The sequence below is a fragment of the Diuraphis noxia genome, unplaced genomic scaffold (genome assembly GCF_037042655.1).
Source record: "Diuraphis noxia isolate RWA-SAM2 unplaced genomic scaffold, SU_Dnox_SAM2 contig0002, whole genome shotgun sequence".
In the NCBI taxonomy this organism is placed as follows: domain Eukaryota; kingdom Metazoa; phylum Arthropoda; class Insecta; order Hemiptera; family Aphididae; genus Diuraphis; species Diuraphis noxia.
Window position 1 is genome coordinate 46,717,651 of NW_028301712.1, and position 20,608 is coordinate 46,738,258.

The following is a 20,608-nucleotide window of genomic DNA, read 5'->3' on the forward strand; positions in this document are numbered from 1 at the left end:
AATAACTGAATCCCACTTCTGAAGTTGTATGAAGAGAACTAAGATGGAGTTAGACGATGGAGTAAGCGACAGTCAAACAGCTGATCGATTTGTTTTCATTTTGCCGGAGGTTCGGCATGAAGTTAGCAGTGGAAGATCGGCATGATGTAATCGTATTGTAATTTGAAATCTGTAGAATGTTCCTATAGATTAATATATTATTATTACTCTATGCGTGTTCCAATTGTTATCTCTTTTTCTGTGATATTGATAATTTTAATAAATTAAGCAATTCATTTTAAGTATTGCGATACGGTTACAACATCATACCGGTCATCCGCTGCCAGTCTGCCACATCATGCCGAGCCTACACATATACCTATAAACTAATGGACTGCGCTTAGACAGAGAAACGTGGCGTCGATATAGTATGAGAGAGAAAAGAAACTGTAGGGGAAATACAGTGTGACCATTATTTGAAAAAAAACTATTTTGCCAGATTCTAATTTTTTTAAATATTAAAAAATGTTGTTGTGTAAACAAATCCCCACTCCCCGCTGGACATTGGACGTACCTAGTACCTAATTGCGTAATTCAGTAGTTGTGACATTGTGTTTACATGTTTTTTTTATGCTGTTATGCTAATTACACGTGTTTTTTATTTTTTTTAAATTTAATTTGATATTTTTTCAAATAAAAAATGGTTAAAACTTGTTCAGTGAAAGGATGCAACTCCAAAGCTGGTCAAGGAATTAAGTTTCACAGGTATTTATTTTTTATTACATTCTAACATAAAAATTTTTCTAAATGTTTAGACTTCCTAAAGGAGATATTTCTAAGGAATGGATTAAATTTCTTGAAAAAAGTAATCCATCATTTAAGCTTTCAAAAACTTGTACCATCTGTGGGCTACATTTTGATTCTGATTTGGACTACGAAATTACAGCTACCAGTATATTTCAAACTAAGCAATTGAAAAAAAATGCTGTCCCAAGTATCTTAAACCCAAGTAAGTAAAAATCATTAAATGTTGATAAAAATGTATTTGCTTGGTAAAACACTTTGAAAATTTAATATAAACTTCCTCATGAATTGTACATATACCACATAAAAAATATTGAAACTACACAGTCCACATTTTTGTTTATAAGCATTTAAACTTAAAATGTTGATAAAATTGCAAATTATTTTGTTAAAAAGCCTATCAATATTTCTTTTTATAAATAAGATTTTAAAATTTAATACAAGGTATAAATATGTTATAAGAACTGAATATTAAAAAATATTTAAACATTTTAGCTGCACGTAGATAATTGTTTTGTGAGTCAAATACTGTTTCTAATTGTAATGCAGAGGAAGAAGTTGTGACATTGTCATTATTAGATGCATTTGCTGAACCTTTTGAATCATTAAACTGTTCAATGATAAATAATATTATTTTCACTTTTAATATAATACCTAGTACCTATAGTTAAATTATATTTTTAGGTGTAACAGGGACACTAGACACAGTTATAGATTCAACTGAAGCCATTGAGCAGAATACAGTAGAAACAATATCTAGTACAGAAAAGTCATCATCAGATGTATCTGCTAATAAGTAAGTTCTATAATTCATAGCATATTATATAATTTGTATTAGTAGTACAAATGTACCAATTCTAGCGCAGTTATCTTTAATTTCTATTTAAATTTTAATCGTGTTCAATTTCATAAAAATTAAAATTACGAAAACAATTTAACACAATTACTATTTTAAACAGAAATTAATGATAATTGTACATGGATTGTTGGCACATATATACTACTTGTATTCAATTACAATGTATTTAATTTAATAAAAAAATATAATTTCTAAATTCAATTTTACAGAAAGAGAAAATGTTTTGTGGGTGATTTCAAACATATTAATGAATTTGACACCCCCTAACAGAAGGTTGCAATTTTGGAATGCTTCGCATGCAACTGTAGAAAATCAACGAAAACGAATTAAGTTCCTGAATAAAAAAAATTTATTATTGACTAAAAGAGTGAAGACATTAGATGATTTAGTGAAACATCCAAAGGATGAAAAAAAAATGATATCAGATAATTGTTTTACAGTTCTGAAGGTATGTATTATACTATTGATTTAATTAAATAGGCTGTATTTACTAGTGGGTTATAAACATTTAGGAAACATTGTCAAGTAGTCTGCACGAAATGGTGATAAATCAATTACATACATTTTCAGGGAACACAGTGGCCCCAGAATTGCGATCTTTTGCACTCACATTGCATTTCTATTCACCTGCAGCATACAATTATGTGAGAAAAACATTCAAAAAATGTTTGCCTCATCCAAGCACTATCCGTAAGTGGTATTCTACTATTGATGGGTCTCCAGGAATTACTCAAGAATCATTGAATGCCATTGCAATGAAAGTAACTGAAATGAAACAAAAAAATTTAAATTTAGTGTGTGGTTTGATTATCGATGAAATGTCTATCAGAGAAGCTGTACATTTTAATGGTAAACACTTACAGGGATACATTAATTATGGACACAAAGTTAATGATTCGGATGCATTGCCAAAAGCTACTGAAGTTCTTGTGTTCTTAATTGTTGCATTAAATTCACATTGGAAAATCCCTGTTGCATACTTCCTAATAAATGGATTAACTGCTGAAGAAAAAGCCAATCTCCTTGAGACGTGTCTAACTAATATTCATGAAACCGGTGCTATTGTAAAAACTCTTACTTTTGACAGAGCTGCTTCTAATATTTCAATGGCCAGACATTTAGGAGCAGATATACACAATCAAATTTCATCGTTTCTCCATCCAGTGACAAAAGAAGACGTGTGTATATTTTTAGACCCAGCTCATAAGCTAAAACTAGTCAGAAATACGATTGGAGATTGGGAAATATTATATGATGCTGACGCCAACACTATAGAGTGGAAATATTTTAAAGAATTAGTCAAGTTGCAAGAAGACAACAGGCTGCATTTGGTTACAAAAATTCGGTCTAGACATGTTTTTTATAGCAAAGAAAAAATGAAGGTTTCCTTGGCTGCACAAGTAACTAAGCACAAGTGTAGCTGATGCATTGTTATATTGTAAAACAAAACAAATTAAAAATTTTGAAAATTGCAATGCAACAATTACATTTTGTAGAAAAATAAATGATGTGTTTGACTTTCTTAACACTAGAAATTTTTTAAGCAAACTTAAATACAAGAAACCATTATTCTTAGAACACGAGGCTGATATGAATAATTTTATTGATTCATCAATAAATTATTTAAAATCATTACAAAGCAAAAATCATTTAAACATACTCGCATCTCCACGAAAAACAGGTTTTAATGGACTCATTGTGTGTCTTCAAAGTATGAGAAGATTATTTGAAAATCTTATTAAAACTGGACAAATGAGTTTTATACTTTCATATAAAATTTCTCAGGACCATCTGGAAATGCTGTTTTCTGCAATAAGATCAAGAGGTGGTTTTAATAATAATCCTACAGCATCACAGTTTGAAGCCACTTACAAAAGATTACTGGTTCATACTGAATTGTCAGTTTCTACAAATGCTAATTGTGCCCCTCAAGATTCAACCAGTATTTTATTTGTTTCTAGTGGTACAAAAATGATAAAAGAAAATTTCTTGGATATTTTATGTGTAGAGGAAGATGAAAACGAACAAGATGATGCTGTAGACATGGATATGGATACCTATAGACAAGATATAATAGAATATATTTCAGGTTTTGTAGTAAAACAGTTTAAAAAAACTATTACTTGTCATATTTGTTGTGATGCTCTTGTAGATCAGACAAAAAAATATGCACTTATTGACATAAAAAATAGAGGAGGACTAATAAAACCATCAACTGATGTCATAACACTTTGTAAGGCAAGTGAACAAGTATTTATTTCCAGAATTAACGAAGTTCCTAAACATTTGGGAAATCCAATAGATTTTTTAATAATAAAAACCATGTCTCAAATTAACATAAAAAATATATTTCCTTCTTTAAATAGTCACATTTTATCACAATCGCCACTAAACAATCATTTATTACAAATTGTTAAATTTATCATTAAAAAATACATGAAAATTAGATTACACTTTTATAATAATCAGTTATGTCAACCAAAAAAGAGAGTGAGATCCAAATTAACAAAAATAATTTTGTTTCAACATCAATAAAGAATTAATTACCTCAATGTATTTGTTGTTTTCATTTAAAAATATGTACCTATTAAAATCTTATTTTGAAATATATAAAATATTTATATTATATTATATTATATTATATTATAGAGTAAAGAATATTGACTATTCAATAATACCTGGCTTCTAGGTGAGTATTAATATGCATTTGAAATTGAAACAATATAACTATTTAAGTTAACTTAAAATAGGTAAACAAAGCTATGGTTTTTTTTAAATTTTATATTGTAGTGATAACTAAATATTTTCATGGAATAAATAACTTTAATGACTAACTCTCCTCCATGATTCCCCCAAGATAGTTCTCTCTCACTCACTATATATCGACGCCACATCTTGTAGGCCGGGTGGTGAGGAACACGTAGTCCATTAGTTTATAGGTCTATGAGCCTACAGCTCAAGGTCAACAGTAATATTTTTCGGCGATCAATGGAATTTTGAAAGCTGTCGCTTCCGTTATATTCGATGTCGATACTTAATACAATTATGTCGTGATTTAACGCGCACTGGTTTTAATATATTTCACATCAAATTAAAATTTACAATTACAATTAAAAACACTTATGCCGGGTTGCATAACGACCATTAAACATTTAACGAATCAATAGTGATCTAATGGTTCCTTAAATAAGATTTAGTGGCCCGTGATTGGTCCATTACATTTTAATGGACTGTTACATTAATTAATTTTTCATGCAACCCATTAACCCAACATAAAGGAATTGAATATGGGTTGAGTGTTGACGGAAGACTGAATACAGTACAGGCTAACACACTGATGCCTAGATAGTAGCTACGTATCACGAAAACGTTAGATAAGATGATATATTACTAAAATCTTATTGACAAGGCTATATAATTATAAATATACATATATAATATATTAATGAGATTAAAAACAGAAAACATTTTGTATAGAAACAGTAAGTAATTTTAAGATTTAAAATTTTAAAAATGCTACACCAAATTTTATATGGTTTCTGTATTGGATTTTTTTTAAATAATTCGATATTAGTGTTTAATACCACTTTTTATTTTTATTTTTTTGTTTTGTAATTTAATTGTACCAATAAGAATAAGATACACGAATCTATGGTAACTGCAGAAACGTACTCAAGGGGGGGGGGGTTGAACATCCCCCATGACCTCACTAACCTATGTAGTCTTGTGCATTCGTGCTTATATATAATATAACTCAAAGGAGAAATTTTCAAAAAAAAAAATTTTTTTTAAAGGAAAAAAATAATTAAAATATATCTATTTTAAATTTATGTCAACATGCTATGATTGCATGCATTATCTGTTAAGAACTGTAAGATTAGATAGGTAAGTAAGATAATTAAGATTAGATCTCTATCAAACATCAATGTTGATAATCTATCAATATTTTTAATAAGAAGGTGACCAGTGATAAAAAACAAAATGTTCATCCCCCCCCCCCTATTGAAAACTCCTGAGTACGCCTCTGAGTAGTAACCTATATTGAAATACTCCATGTATACATAAAACATAAAACATGTATGTTATATAGTATACAATTTAAAAAAATACTCGTATTTGTATTCAAATACTTAACGAGTATTCGTAAAATACATTTTTATAATAGTATTTTAAAAGTATTATAATACTATTTTATTTGAATACTAGAATTAATATTTTAATACATTTTCAAAAGTATTTTTTACAAGACTGTATGTACATAAGAATAGATAGACCTATGGATATTTTTTAATAAAGGTACGGGTCTACAGCAATAAATAAAGTAGATTAGACATACCAGATTAAGTAAGATAAATAAAATGATTGTCTCCCGATTGACGTTATTAGTAAGTAAAAATGAAATAACAATGGCAGTGTCATAAACATAATATACATTTATTGAACGTGTATTTCTAATATAGGGGTAATTTGATTCTTGTAGTTGTTTATAACTGACATCAAATTTTATATCAAATGTTTCACCAAGTGGATGGCCATTTATTAAAAAAAAATACACGATATGAAATTTTAGTATCTATTTCGTGAACAAATATCCACTTCATGAATTTTTAACTATTTCACTAAATGAGAAAAAAACGGTTTCCATTACATGAAATTGACAATTTCATCAAGTGGATGCGACATATCGATATGTACTTTCCTACATAAATTTCGTAAAATTATTTTCTTTAATCTTAAATATTTTAATATATCTAAATTTCTATTGAGGTTATTGTTGATTATTTAACATTGCTCGATATCATATTTTTCTAACGGATACTTACCTTAAATAAAAGTTCCAATTCCAATAAACTATTAATAACTATTAACTGGAAAAATCGGAACTTCATTCTTCTCAGGATCTAAAGAGTATCCTACAATAAATTAGAATATACTTTATATAACATACAAATATATTATGATCGAAATTATTAAACTAACTTAATATAGTTTTAATATATTTCTGGACAAAAACCTCAAAAACAAAGTTTGATTTGAAAAAATGTAGATACCTACTAGTGTATCACATTACTGAGTAGGCCTCTAGCTGTAATATATGTCTACCTACTACCTAAATTTTAGTAGGTACAAATGTACAATAATAAAATATTATTATCTTTTAGGTATTATTTTAGGTATAGGGATATACGCCTATAAAATGAACAATAAAAACGATTCTAACTTCTAAACACAGTTCTACGATAGCCGTTAACTGGTATAATATGTACGGGTCTTGCCTCTTCACCTCCAATTTGTTTACTGTTTTCCTTACCTAGTGCTTACCTCAAATTGTTTGAATTTGGATTACAAAATAAATTGTTAATCAACTTTCTTCTATTCTGTATGTTTTTCGCATTCACTTATTGCCTAGGTACACAATATACGTATTTACGACAATCGCTTGGAGCACGTACATATGGGTAGGTAAATCATATACAACGCTACCTATTCTTATTAAAGACCACTGGAGTAGGTTTTTGTTATTTTTATTATTATATTAACAAACACATTATTGCAGTGGCATTTTCAACATTTCTGTTTATTAAACTAATAACAGTTTCTATATTTATATTTAAAAATGAAAACCAATAATAACAAACATGCTTCCTCATCAAAAAACCGTACATACAAATATATTTTTATCTCATTAGAATAAAATTAAAATCACAAATAACAATCCATCAGATGGTAAAATTGAAAAATTAAGAAAATGTTGTGATTACTTGACAGTTGACTTTCAACGAGCGCATATTTTTTTATTAAAATTATTATTATACAGGAATTATAAGATTATACTAATTTTTATTTAATCATTGTATTTGGAAACCTTAACTCTCAATATATGCATAATTTATTAATATTTTAAGACTATATACATATTTTTTATACGATTAATTTAATATGTTAGCCGTTAGGTATAACAGTTCATTTCCAATTGTTTTATTTTACATTGCAGTTGTAGGTAATAATTTTAATTAAAAAAACTACTAGCCGAAAAGGGAACATTAAGTTTTGGTCGAAGAATGACACTGTTTGAAATGGAAAGGGTACATTTTGGCCGAAAAGGGGGCTGCCCTAAAGTGCAGAGGTGTCGTGATTTATTATACATAAAAAATACATACATTTTATAATAATTAAGTTGAGGAGACTATAGATGGCTCCTTTCACAAAAAAAATATTAACCTGTCATACCTATTTGTAACGTTTATCATAATATATTCTAAGTGTATCAAATGATACAGATTGTATAATGCTTGTCAAAATACAAAATTAAAATCATCTCAGGATATCAAATTCAAGTTTATAGCCTACATCATCAAATAACATTGATTGGTATCTTTCTATACCTAGTGAATTTCCGTTTGTACTTTAAAAAAGTTAGACTTTTGATTTTTATTTTAAAAATAATTATTTTAATTTTAATTTTAATTTTAAGATGATTTTTATTTTCGTTTTTCTTGTTTAAATCGAATAACATGTCCAGATTTTTGTCTTCTTTTTTGACCAATCAACATTTTAGTAATTGAGTATATGTAATATATTATAATTAACTTATTATTATCAAATTATTTTACCTGACAATTGGTCAGTAAATTGTCTTAGAACCCACATTGGTATTACGTCAGCAGCTGGATTTTCAAAATCATCAATCTTGATTTGCTGTATAGTCTCTAGAATTAAAAATATCAGAGAACACATTTGTATAATTTTTTTTTTAAATAAATCTTATCACTATATAAAATTTTATGCATATCACGGAATATTTTTCTTAGATGAGTAAAATTTTAAGTTCCTAAATGTAGGTAACAAATCAAAATGTAATGATATGCTCACACATCATGATTGTATGTTGTTTGAATATTCAATAAAATAAATAACAGTCAAGTTGTCGCACGCAGATAACAGTTAAAATCCAACAAAAAAAACACCATTGTCCACTGATGATAGGAACGATTTGTATTATTTAGTTACATGGGAACTTATACGTAGTTGTGACTATCTGGCACAACACGTGTGAGCTATTTCGTGTGCCACCAGTGCAGGGGATGGTCCAATGAGGATCTCTGTTGCCAAAGACAATGCTAAGTCTTTGGAAACGCAGAGGCCTTTGGTGGAGCCACCTACAACCCTGGCTGGCTGGACCACGTCGTCTCCTTCCATCAGTGCATGAGCACCATCCAACACTAAAACAACCTCAAGAGTGCAGGAGCACCTAAAAAAAAAAAACTATTTTTACACCAGACATTGCGAGCGACAGCTGGACAGTTTCTTTTTTAAAATCGAAATTTAACAGTGCTGTTTTTCTTTAATCTGAGTGTTTAATAAAAAACCTTTATTTATTTTATTACGTCAACTGCATATCAAAGACAGCTGCGAATAAGGTAAGGTGCATGCGCATCAATATTAATATATTTATATAATTTTATATATTATATTGTATTTATTAGATTTTTATAATTTAATAATTAATATTTTATTACTACGGTGTATTTGATCGTTCTCGAATCACGACCTCGAGAACCCTCCGACGATCAGGAGGAAGGTAATAGCGCAATTTTAATATTTATATCTGGTAGCTTATTCTCCAGCTCTTATAAGAGTAGAGAACAATACAGATCCTTTGCGTTATTACAAAAATAACTGACTTTTTAAAATAATAATCATTTATTTCAGTTATTAATCAATAACTACAACATACAGCATAACCTGAAAGCCCAGATGTCTGAATATCTTTAATATGAGTCATGGAAATAGGATTTTGAACAATTATTGGTTTAACCAAAATATACGTTGACGCTGGGATAAAAATTTTAATACACTTTGCATTTACTATTTGTAACTGCAGACCAATCAACTTTATAATGAAAATAAATAATTAATTATTTGGTATTAAATCCATAATCAGGTGAATAAGTTATAATGTTACCTGTTTTTTGTAAAGATTGGGATTGTTGACTTCGCTTTTTGTTTCTTTTTGTTTTCTCATCAAAAATAACAGGCACGGCGGATTTCTTCAATACTCTTCTGTTGCTATGCTGTAGTAGGCAATCTTCTTCAAAATGGGAAGAGCACAGCATTCTATTATGTTCAATATCTTTTTCAACAAAGTTACAGTTTGCTAGCCAAATTGCTCGTCTGTTGGGGTCTTTCGGGAATCTGACAATAGATGATTATACATTATATATTGGTTTGCAGTCGTAAATATTTTCCGTTAAAGTGATCCTACACCGTTATCACCGTGGCAGATTTTGACTTAAAAGTTAATAGGTATTTTTTTGTATGGTAGAAATTAGAATATAATATCGGTGGAAAACGGAAATGGGGATAACGTTAAATGATCACTATTTTGTGAAAGATGAATGGGTATTCATTAATAAACAAAATAAAATAAGCGAATGACGCATGTATAATAGGTAACGACATTTATATAATAATTAATACAATATTGAATATAATGCTTACTTGTGCAATGAAATGTTATAACCTTTTTTTTTTGACTTCAAACACATCACGCAGGAATTGAAGTTGAGCTTTTTGCAGTTTTTCGGTGTGGTAACAAGAACAGCATTTGAGCAGTTCATTGTAAAAACAATTTAACAAAAACGGATGAAAAAAATTTAAAATTCCTTCTGGCCAATTTTTTTGAAAAAAAAAAAAAATAAAGTAAGTATATTGGTAGGTGGTTTGAATGAAATTAGTATCTAGGGAAATAAAGGCGACGATAATATACACCGCTTCTCATGGCTCACGGCTGACGACTGTTACGAGAACGGTAGGACAAAATCAATGGAGACAGTCGACAGGTAGGTATGTATGTTAGTTGAATATGTAAAGTTGATAGTCTAATAACTTTTGAGTGGGGTGGCAACGTTTATTTTTGGTGGTGGAGGAAGTGGATGCGTCGGCGCACCCTCCACAGGTTTCCTACTACTGCTATTATTATTATTATTATTATTGATCCAACCCCACAACAACCAGCAAAATAAATTGACTAACAGCGATTCCGCAAATCGTTTTATAAAAATCTGATGTTTTAATTTTGGTGAATTAGTTATTTATGTGGTAATTAACGATTTTTGATTAACTATTCTAGTTTTTTGTTGTAACTTAAAAAGTATTGCCTATAGAAATTAGAAGCTTGAAACATTTCAACGCAACTTGAATAATCATTTTCTGAACCTAAAATGTTTTCAAAACATTGCAGAGATATAACTTTAAACCATTACCCAGAAAAAAGTCTGAGAGTGCAACTCTCGTTACAACAAGATCAACTTTACATAAAAGTAATGAATCTTGGTTGTAAAAAATAAGCCACTTGACTATAATGAATGTCTTTACAGCTAAATATTCCTATAAACCCCAGATTCACAAATTATTCAATAAAAAAAATGTACATTTTAGATTAATTTTTTTTTATTTTCAGTATTAAAAAATTAAAAATTAATTATACATTATAATGTAACTCATATTTTTGTATACTTTGGCATAAAAAAAAAAAATTTAAAAATAATGATTAGAACCAAAATTATTTAATTTTTCCACGTATACATCCAAAATTTACATGCTGCAGTATATAAATATAGCTTATTATTATACACACATTAAAAGAAAGTTTAAATAAAATTTTGAATTTACATTAATAATAATTCCAATCAGTGGTTGAATTGAGGGAGTATTCAGGGGGACCGAGAGCTACTTTTCATTTTTCTTCAAATCATGGCGTACCCCTTTATTATACCTATATTTATCAAGAAACAGGGTTACTATTAAATTAATTTGCTTAATTTTTAAACTTCATTTAGAGTCCACTTTTATTTTTTTTCCAATTCAACCACTGATTTCAACGTCTTTCAGTAGTTAATACAAGAAAGTTGGGTTAACAATTGTATCGAAAAATTAAAATTTTATCATAAACTGAAATACTGTAAAAAAATATCACAAAAAATCAAGATAATATACTTACCTTATCGTATATAGCGCAATTTTATATTTTTTCATTTTTTTGTGGGTGAGGTGGGGTTATACATGTACAGTAAGTGTATATATTATTATAATCATGGTTAGATAAATATGATAGAAGCTAGATAAACTTATTTTCGAAGAGGAGAAATGGTGTTGAGTTTGTCTTGAGATTTATTATTGTTTTTAATTTTTGAGTCAATATTGATTTTCTTTCCCGTTTTCTTGGAATACGACGACACTATAATAATTGTACCTTATTGGATTGTTTATAGAAACAACCAACATATAATATTATTGAATATAATTAAAATTTTATTTTTATTTTCATAGATTGTATTATTGTATATCACCTATGTAAAACAACAATAAAATACTCAAAAGTACTTAATATTATGTATATTATGTTGTATAATAAAATTATTTAATGCGCATTTTATTCTGCGGCTGTATATTTACCAGTTATTGATTGTGGAAACGAAAAAAGTGACTCACGGTTTCCAAATCAATATAGGATAAAATACATCCCAATCAAATTGTTGGGGAGGAGGGAGCTAAGTGAAACCTGTAGCCACCCACAGCTCCGTCCGGGTAAATAAGAAATCACGCAGCTAAACTAAAAGTATGGGAATCTGAGTCCAAACGATGTCAAGGACCTAGGAAGTAAATTCAAACATGATGCGCATTCACCCTCTGGAAAAAATACATTAAAAATAACTTTCCAGGTGTCGTCCAGGATTTAGAACTGCAGAACATGTAATGAAAAATAATATATTATAAATCTGTAAAATAATGTAAAATATTCATAAAATATGTACTGAAACATCAACCACTGCCTAATGAAGAGACCATTATGCTGGAAACAACATAAGAAAATAGTAATTGATCAATTATTTAACATTTTATTTTTTGTAATATGGAAATTAATAGTTCTGGTTACTATAAATGCTGTTATCTTCAGTTTATTGTTGAACTGAATGATCAAAAATAGGAATAATAATAAAACTAAAGTTTTTAAAGTTGCTATTACTATTGAATTTGAGTCTGAAACATATAAAAGGATGTTCTTATATAAATTATTGAATTGATTCATTTGATTATTTTTGATAAATATTAGTTTTTATTTATTATTTAGTGGGTAGATTGTAATTTAAACCATATTATTTTTATTTAGTATTAATGAGATAAATTTGGATGTAATGGTTTTTTCACAGCACACATTTTAGAATAGTTTTTATTTGGAAGTTAGTTATATATAATACAAACCTATGGACAATGTAGTAGCTTTTTAGTAGACATTTATATAAACATGTGAATTAATTAATAAGTAACGTGTTATTATTCAGTAATGTATTTTTCTTAAATAAATAATAAAATAATAAATAAATCTACATGGCACAGTTGGCTCATAAGTTGTTCTAATAAAAAAAAAAAAAAAAATAATTAAAATAATTAAAAAAAAAAAACAGAAACACTTGGTTGAGGCAAGTTAAAATATAAGTAATATTGGATTGGAGAAAGTGTTGGATGTGTGTCATTCAAATTAAGTAGTAAGAAATGGATACTGCCACCAATAATTGCAACAGTGAAGAAATACAGAAGCTTAAGAAATATGATCAGTAAATAGTAATTACTAATTATAGTCTAATTTCATTACATTTACCAAATATAGGTAGCGCCGTAAATGTTTGGATTCCACACCCTTTTGTATATGATTTTCTATTTCCTCTGTTATAACATTTAATCATATAGGTACTATGGATGGATTCATTTCTCGATAAATTGAAACATAATATATTATAGCGACAAGTCTCTGACATCGATGTTTGATGAGCACATGCACGAAACAAACCGTTGAATATTTAGTTGTCGGTGACTGATTGATATTAGCATATTAGACACATCTTGCGTTTTTTCAAAATAAAAATTAAATACTGATGACTACTGTCATATTTTATTTGAAATAAATTACATACAATATATGTATTAATTACTATTTCTAATCATAAATTAATCATTGAATGATTTTCACGATTACTATTATTTATTGATTAACCCGCGATAACACAGGTCATTGGGTGTGGAGAGTGTACTGAAGGCTTTTGGGATGGGTAGATTTGATACAGTCATGTGGTAAAGATTTTTTGGCAGAATTTTTGAATTGGAGACCCGTAGGTATCTCCCGCCTGACTTGGCGGTCCGTCCCTCCAGACAATCGCCTGTCCAGAGAGAGGTACCATCCGTGGCCGGGATTCGAACCGACGATGGTACGCTTAATGATCGACGTCGTAGTCCACTCGGCCATTCCATTCCCCTTTCACAATTATTGTTATTTTGTTGATCTAATAAAGTCCATGCCTTAACTTCTCTCTTCATTGAAAATTTGATGCCACTGATAAACTGCTCGTTTCCAGTCGGTGATCATATTATTAAATCAATTCAGATAAATAATAAATTAAAAATTGGAAGGAAGATAATAAAAGTATTATCAGAATATCTACTTAAAGTATGTACCAACTCAACTAAGCATGTTTTGGAAAGAGCACTGGAAGAAATAACGAAATGCTCCAAAAATATCATCTGATCATCAACTGGCGAAAAACTAAAGTTATGATGTGCCAAAAACCAGACCTAATCCGCAGAATTAATATCCAAACAGGGAATCAGCTGCTCGAACAAGTGGAACATTTTAAATACCTAGGCTGTTTAATCAACCAAGATGGAAGATGTGTCATGTAAATAAGATCCAGAATCACACAGGCGAAGTCAGCATTTATGAAGAAAAATTTGTTATACTCCAATAACATGAGTATTAAAGTGAGGAAACGCTTCATTAAAATGTATGTATGGAGTGTGGCACTATACGGCTGCGATACATGGATTCTGAATAAAGCAGAACAACGAACTTTGAAATGTGGTGTTGGAGAAGAGTGCTGAGAGTGAGTTGGATAGAACACCATACCAACGAAAGCATACTCAGTGAAATAGATGAAGGCAGAGAGATACTCAAAACCATCAGAGCAAGACGATGGATCATGATTGGTCACATATTGAGGCACGAAAATCAACTAATCTGCAGAATAATATAATGGAAAATAGAAGGTAAAAGGGGTCAAAGACGTCTAAGCACTTCATTTATCAAACAACTGATTTCCGATACTAGATTATCAAGCTATGCCGAACTGAAAAGGTTAACTGAGAATAGGGAAGAGTGGAGAGCGCAGGTCAAATTGCAAAACCAACCTTAAGGGTTGAAAATCAAACGAAGAAGTATGTAAAACGCATAAATTCTGATGGTATTTAAAAAAATATATATGTATATTTTCATATTTACAATTATTATTATCTGTAAAACGTTAGCCATATAATATTACCTATACAACTAATTTTACAAATAGGAATTTTTTTTATTAATAGCTGTAAATACATATGTGTGCAATTTATTTTAAATATACCTATGTATAACAGTATTTAATTATTATTTTGAAAAACCAAGCGAGTCATCTAATGTTAATTAGTGATTGACAATTACTTTAAATTAAATGGTAAAAAAATTCAGTCAAATTAAAGAACATTTCTTTATTTCCTTCGTACTGTTCGTAGCCATAATAAGTAATTATTCAAATCAAAACACTATTTAATTTAATAAATAAAACAAAATCGAAAGGTTGCGAAACAAAACTACGAGAAAGGCATATGAACGTATGAAATACTTGTTATCGTTTTATAGTTTGTACGACGATGACGTCACAACGTCGTTTTCTCTCACTCCTGTTTTTTCGATATTTTCAAAATGAGGCAACCTATATAATTTATAAACGAGATGGGCTCAGTTCTCCTACAACCAATAAGAACAGACTACCCCAATATTACCAACTATGGAAAATCAAAATCTGAATTAAAAAATGGCTCAAAATCGTCATAATCATCATTCAGAAATTCAGAACAAAAATTAAAAACTATCGAGTATCGACAATTTCATTCGAATAAAAACTATCGACTTACTAATTTTGTTTTTAGTTTGTTATTGATGGCTATCCCGATTCCCGAATTAATATCTGATTCAGCAATATGGAAAATCAATAATTCAAACATAGATTATTTCATACTAATTCAAACAAATCAACCTTAACAATATGTTGAAACTATCAACTTTAATGCAACGAGAAGGTCAATCGATAAGTATATAAGACATCTCCCAAGAGATATTTTTAAAAGAACAATGCAAAATGGAGAAACTGCATTTAGAAATTGGATTTTGTCCTAACCTAATCAAATAATAAAATATAATCAAAACTGATTTTACTCCACAGGTATAGTATTAATATTTTGTACATGTCAATACACACGTCAATGACAAATATATAATAATTAAATATTTCAATTAATGTACTAATCACTAATAACATATAAAATGAAACAATTTGATTATGTTTTAAAAAATACACAGAGTCCATATTAAAAAACTATAAGACAGAACTGAAAGCATTTGAATGAATCATGGTTCCTAAAAAACAAAAAAAAATATTAAACAAGCAGCAACAAAACTTTTTTTGTTTTATAAAAACACACTGTTATTGAATTATATTAGAAATAAACAGCATACCAATAGTCGAGGACCAAGCTGTCCTTCATTATATCCATTCATAGTATGACCTGCTCTTTTTAGGAACATCAAAATATCTTGTTCTACATTTAATAATTGAATATAGTGTTTTATTTTAGAAGAAGCTTCAGCTCATCGGACCCGTGTAGTATTATTTCTAATGTTTAAATTTCTCCTAGCTTGGTCCATTTCTATATAATACTGGTTTTCAATAGACAGCAGTCTTGCTAATCAAATAAAATAAGATAAACACAGTTATCTGGTTAGTATAATTATTAGTTATATAATCACTCACCATTTTTTCCCATGAATAATAATTCACATAACATAATTAGGTATAAACAAATAAGTATAACTTACAAACACAAATATTAAGAACCAAATAAATTTTAAACTAATTCAAATAACAAGTTATAACACTTACCATTTTTCCTCATCATTAATAAATTCACAAAATATCATATTACCAGTCAAATATAACTCAAACACAAATATTCAAGATTAAGTTATATTTACGCATATAATCCCAGATATTGGGGTGCCTTCCAAGTTGTGATAGCAATGTCGAATGGAAAGATTTTAGATAATTATTTGTACGTATATCTGACCTAAAAAGTACAAAAAAAAAACTTTAGTCCAAAAATAATCCATTAGTAAAAAAAACTAAAATAATAATCCATTTATTAAAGATGTCTTACCCGAAAACAGTTATACATGTTGCGCCTATTTGATTAAACCAAAACTGTTGAATATAATCAATTAAAAAACTTTGTAAACGTTCTGATATTTCTTCAATACCATTGGCATATTCAACTATGGTATTAAACCCTTCTGCCATAGTAAATTGACACTCGGGGTGTATTTTCGCTGGGAGATGAGGTAATGCCAATACCTTAGAATAAATAATCATCCCAAGTATCAATTAATAATATAGTGTCTTAAATGACTTAATAACTTATTACTAGAGGTAGGATTTTTATGGTTTGTATCTAGTGTACTATGCAGCATAATAGGAGGTTGTAAACAATATTTAAATGCATCCGACCTCTACTTATTACATATTTACATTACCATTCTCAATACTCGATGGGCTTCAGAAGTATTTTGAAATAAGTGAAAAACACTATTTAAGGTTCTCCGGCAGTACCAAATAATAGCCTGTAATAATAAATTTATTATAAAACCAGAAGGCATGAAAACTTGCAAATTGTGGAATTATTTAACATATTTCTTACTTGGCAGTAATGAAACCAACAACCTTGCAGATTGCTTTCAATAAAAATGCTTCTCACAGCATTCATCAAGCCTCTTTCATAGTCTGTAACTATAGTCAGTTGAGCATAATTCAGTGGTAAACTCTCAAAACAATATTGAAGAACGATTCTATGTTGCTTGGGTCATTTTTGATGTGAGAGCATACACCATTGGAAAAGACTAAACCGTGGAAAATGTATATGACATAATATTACAAAAAGTTAATTGAACATAAATTATTACGAGGCGTGTCCAGAAAGTAAGTTCCGTTGGGCAATAAAAACATGTAAATGTGTAAATTTTATTATAAATTTTATTTGAATATAAAATACATGTATTACTCTATTTTTCAACATAGTTACCACCATTATTTAAGCACTTATCATATCGAGGTACTAGTTTTTGTATCCCTTCATCATAGAAAGATGACGCCTGTGATTGTAACCATGCGCTAATAGCCTTTTTCACCTCATCATCTTCGTTGAAGTTCTGGCCACCCATAAATGATTTCATGTGTAAAAAAAGATGAAAATCACTGGGTGCCAAATCTGGACTGTAGGGCGGATGATTAAATTGTTCCCATGCAAAAATAAAAATAGAAAACGGAACTTACTTTCTGGATATACCTCGTAATTTAAGGCAATAATTAATTAACCTATGCTTTGCATTAAAAGAACAAAACAATTTAATTAAATGCATTAACTTACAACATTATGAAAAAGTACATGAAAGGTCAGAAGACAACCTTTAGTAAACTGAAGAGGACGTTTAGGTACCGTTTTAAAGGTTCCATCAATTCCTGCAACTCTGACAGATAAAAGCTCATTTCTATACTTTTCAATAGCATCAAAGTTAAAAAATACTATTCCAACAGTTTCTCCCTCAGCTTCAAATAGTTGTTGATAAAACCTAAATACCAATAATTGATGAGAAATTGAAAGATAATTTGTCCTATCTGCTCTCACCATGATGGTGGACGCTGCAGGGTTGGTGCATATGCCATATTATGTTCATTCAGAATACCTGCCAACTCTTCAATAGTGTATGGATTTGGTGGACGACGACAATGACGCATTCTTTGTACACTTGCTTGGGATTGGGGAAATGTATAATTCCTTGCACCATTTGGATTTCTATAATAATCAAAAATATGACTATATTATTTTATAAGAAAAAAGTTACCTATTAACCAAACCTAACTTACGCAATTATTTCATTGTTATAAATATTTCTTATTGAGTTTGACATTATTCCAGAACTTGTTCCTGATGACATTCCGATACTTCTCCTTAAATGAACCATTGGAATATCAACTACTGGTGGATAATGATTATGGTTCCTATTAGTCCTAATCCAATTTTCATTTATGACCACACTTATAATTGCTGTGATTGGACAGAATTCAGCTCTATTTTTTTGGTTTTCACATACCAAATAACTAAATATTAAAAAATATTAACAGATAATAAAATCTTCATTTCTGACATATTGCTACACTTACACTTTATTGTTACGACTATTATTTTTATAATATCTATAGCCTAAATTATCCATATAGACTAAAGACTTTAGTTGAACACCAGGCAATGTTGTATACGTTTCAATTACCCCCTGCTGTAAAATGTTTGCATTTTCTTCATGAGCTAAAAAATTAATAATGGTAGTTGGCTAGGTATATGGCTAAGTAATAGTTTATAGTTTATTAATTTTAGCCATGTTAAATATATAATAATTATAATCGCAATTTGTAATGCAATATATTACATAGGTACTTAGGTTTTAGGAATGTTACTGGATAGATACTAGAATGAACAAGTACCTATTGACATATTTTTTAAGAATATAAAATTATTAAATATTATTATTGTATTTATAGTACTAAATCATATGATTATTGTAAACATTATTTACAGACTGTATTTTTCAAAATGAATAATTATAAATAAATTATACCGTCAATTTCTACTTCCACTTCATTAGCCGCGTAATTGTGGTCCATAATGGGAAATTAATTGTTGATACTAGAAATGCGATTTAGAAACTAAAAAAAAATTAATTACAAAAATTACTAAGTAAGTACAAAATAAATGTCTAATAAATATTGTCTAAATATAAATTATTTTGGTACTTTTTGTATTATAAGTACAATGGGTGTGGTTGTATAATACTAAATACCTTGATATAAATTTTCTGAAAAAAGACAGTTGGTATTATTTATAATTTTAAATTCCCCCAAGCAGTTTCTTATCAATGTGTAGGAGAACTGTATTGCCCTGTTTATAAACCTTACAATTTAGCAATATTATGGTGATTAAATGATTATGAATAGCATGCCATTATCAATATCCCAATGATAAGAATAAATGTAAACATTGCCTGTTTTGTAAATGGCAGCCAACTTGACCATCTGTCACAAACTCACAAATTTAGTATAAAGATGACTAGTTATTTCCTAGAATATAATAGAAGTGACAGCTATCAAAATCCCATTGATCACCGAAAAATATTTCTGTTGACCTTGAGCCGGAGGCTCGGCATAATGTTGACAGCGGATGACCGGTATGTTGTTGTAACCGTATCGCAATGCTAATGTATTGCCTAATTTTTAAAAATTTAAATTATCAATATCACGGAAAAAAATGAAAACAGTCGAAATATGCTACAGATTTAAAATTACAATACGGTTATAACATCATGCCGAGCCTCCACTGCCAACTTCATGCCGAACCACCGGCAAAATGAAAACAAATCGATCAGCTGTTTGACTGCCGCTTCCATTATATTCTATGGTTATATATATCTATGGGCATCCATATAATAATGATCTAAGTTTATAACCACGATTTAAGATATTTTTAATTAAATTTATATTTGCATATATACAGAGTGATTTTTTTATCAAATAACACTTTCATTTATTTTAACACAATGAACTACAACGGTAGGGTTCTGTTGAGTGATAAGCAGTTGTCCAAAAACTGATAAGAGTAGTTTTACGCCGGTTACCCAGACGTGAGTACGTGACCAACTTATAGTTGTGTTGCATAGCAAGTCGAGGGATATTTTCGTTTTTTGTATAACTGCACCCTACTCTGTTCACTATAGCC

The 20,608-nt window shown here is 29.1% G+C and overlaps 1 protein-coding gene and 2 pseudogenes across 2 annotated transcripts; 1 reads left to right on the plus strand and 2 right to left on the minus strand.

Moving 5' to 3' along the window:
- Positions 1-587: 587 nt before the first annotated feature.
- On the plus strand, positions 588-2,186 carry LOC107172123 (uncharacterized; annotated as a pseudogene). The gene is made up of 4 exons (XR_016190092.1): positions 588-744; positions 795-988; positions 1,279-1,579; positions 1,852-2,186. The product of XR_016190092.1 is annotated as an uncharacterized LOC107172123 (transcript).
- Positions 2,187-6,469: 4,283 nt separating this feature from the next.
- On the minus strand, positions 6,470-10,033 carry LOC107172122 (Dorsal interacting protein 2). The gene is made up of 3 exons (XM_089218503.1): positions 9,609-10,033; positions 8,257-8,352; positions 6,470-6,555 (listed from the first exon to the last, which is right to left on the minus strand). The coding sequence occupies exons 1-3, from the start codon at positions 9,757-9,759 to the stop codon at positions 6,497-6,499; spliced, it is 306 nt and encodes a 101-aa protein (XP_089074629.1). The 5' UTR covers positions 9,760-10,033; the 3' UTR covers positions 6,470-6,496.
- Positions 10,034-16,728: 6,695 nt separating this feature from the next.
- LOC149058571 (uncharacterized) lies at positions 16,729-19,070 on the minus strand (annotated as a pseudogene).
- Positions 19,071-20,608: the final 1,538 nt, after the last annotated feature.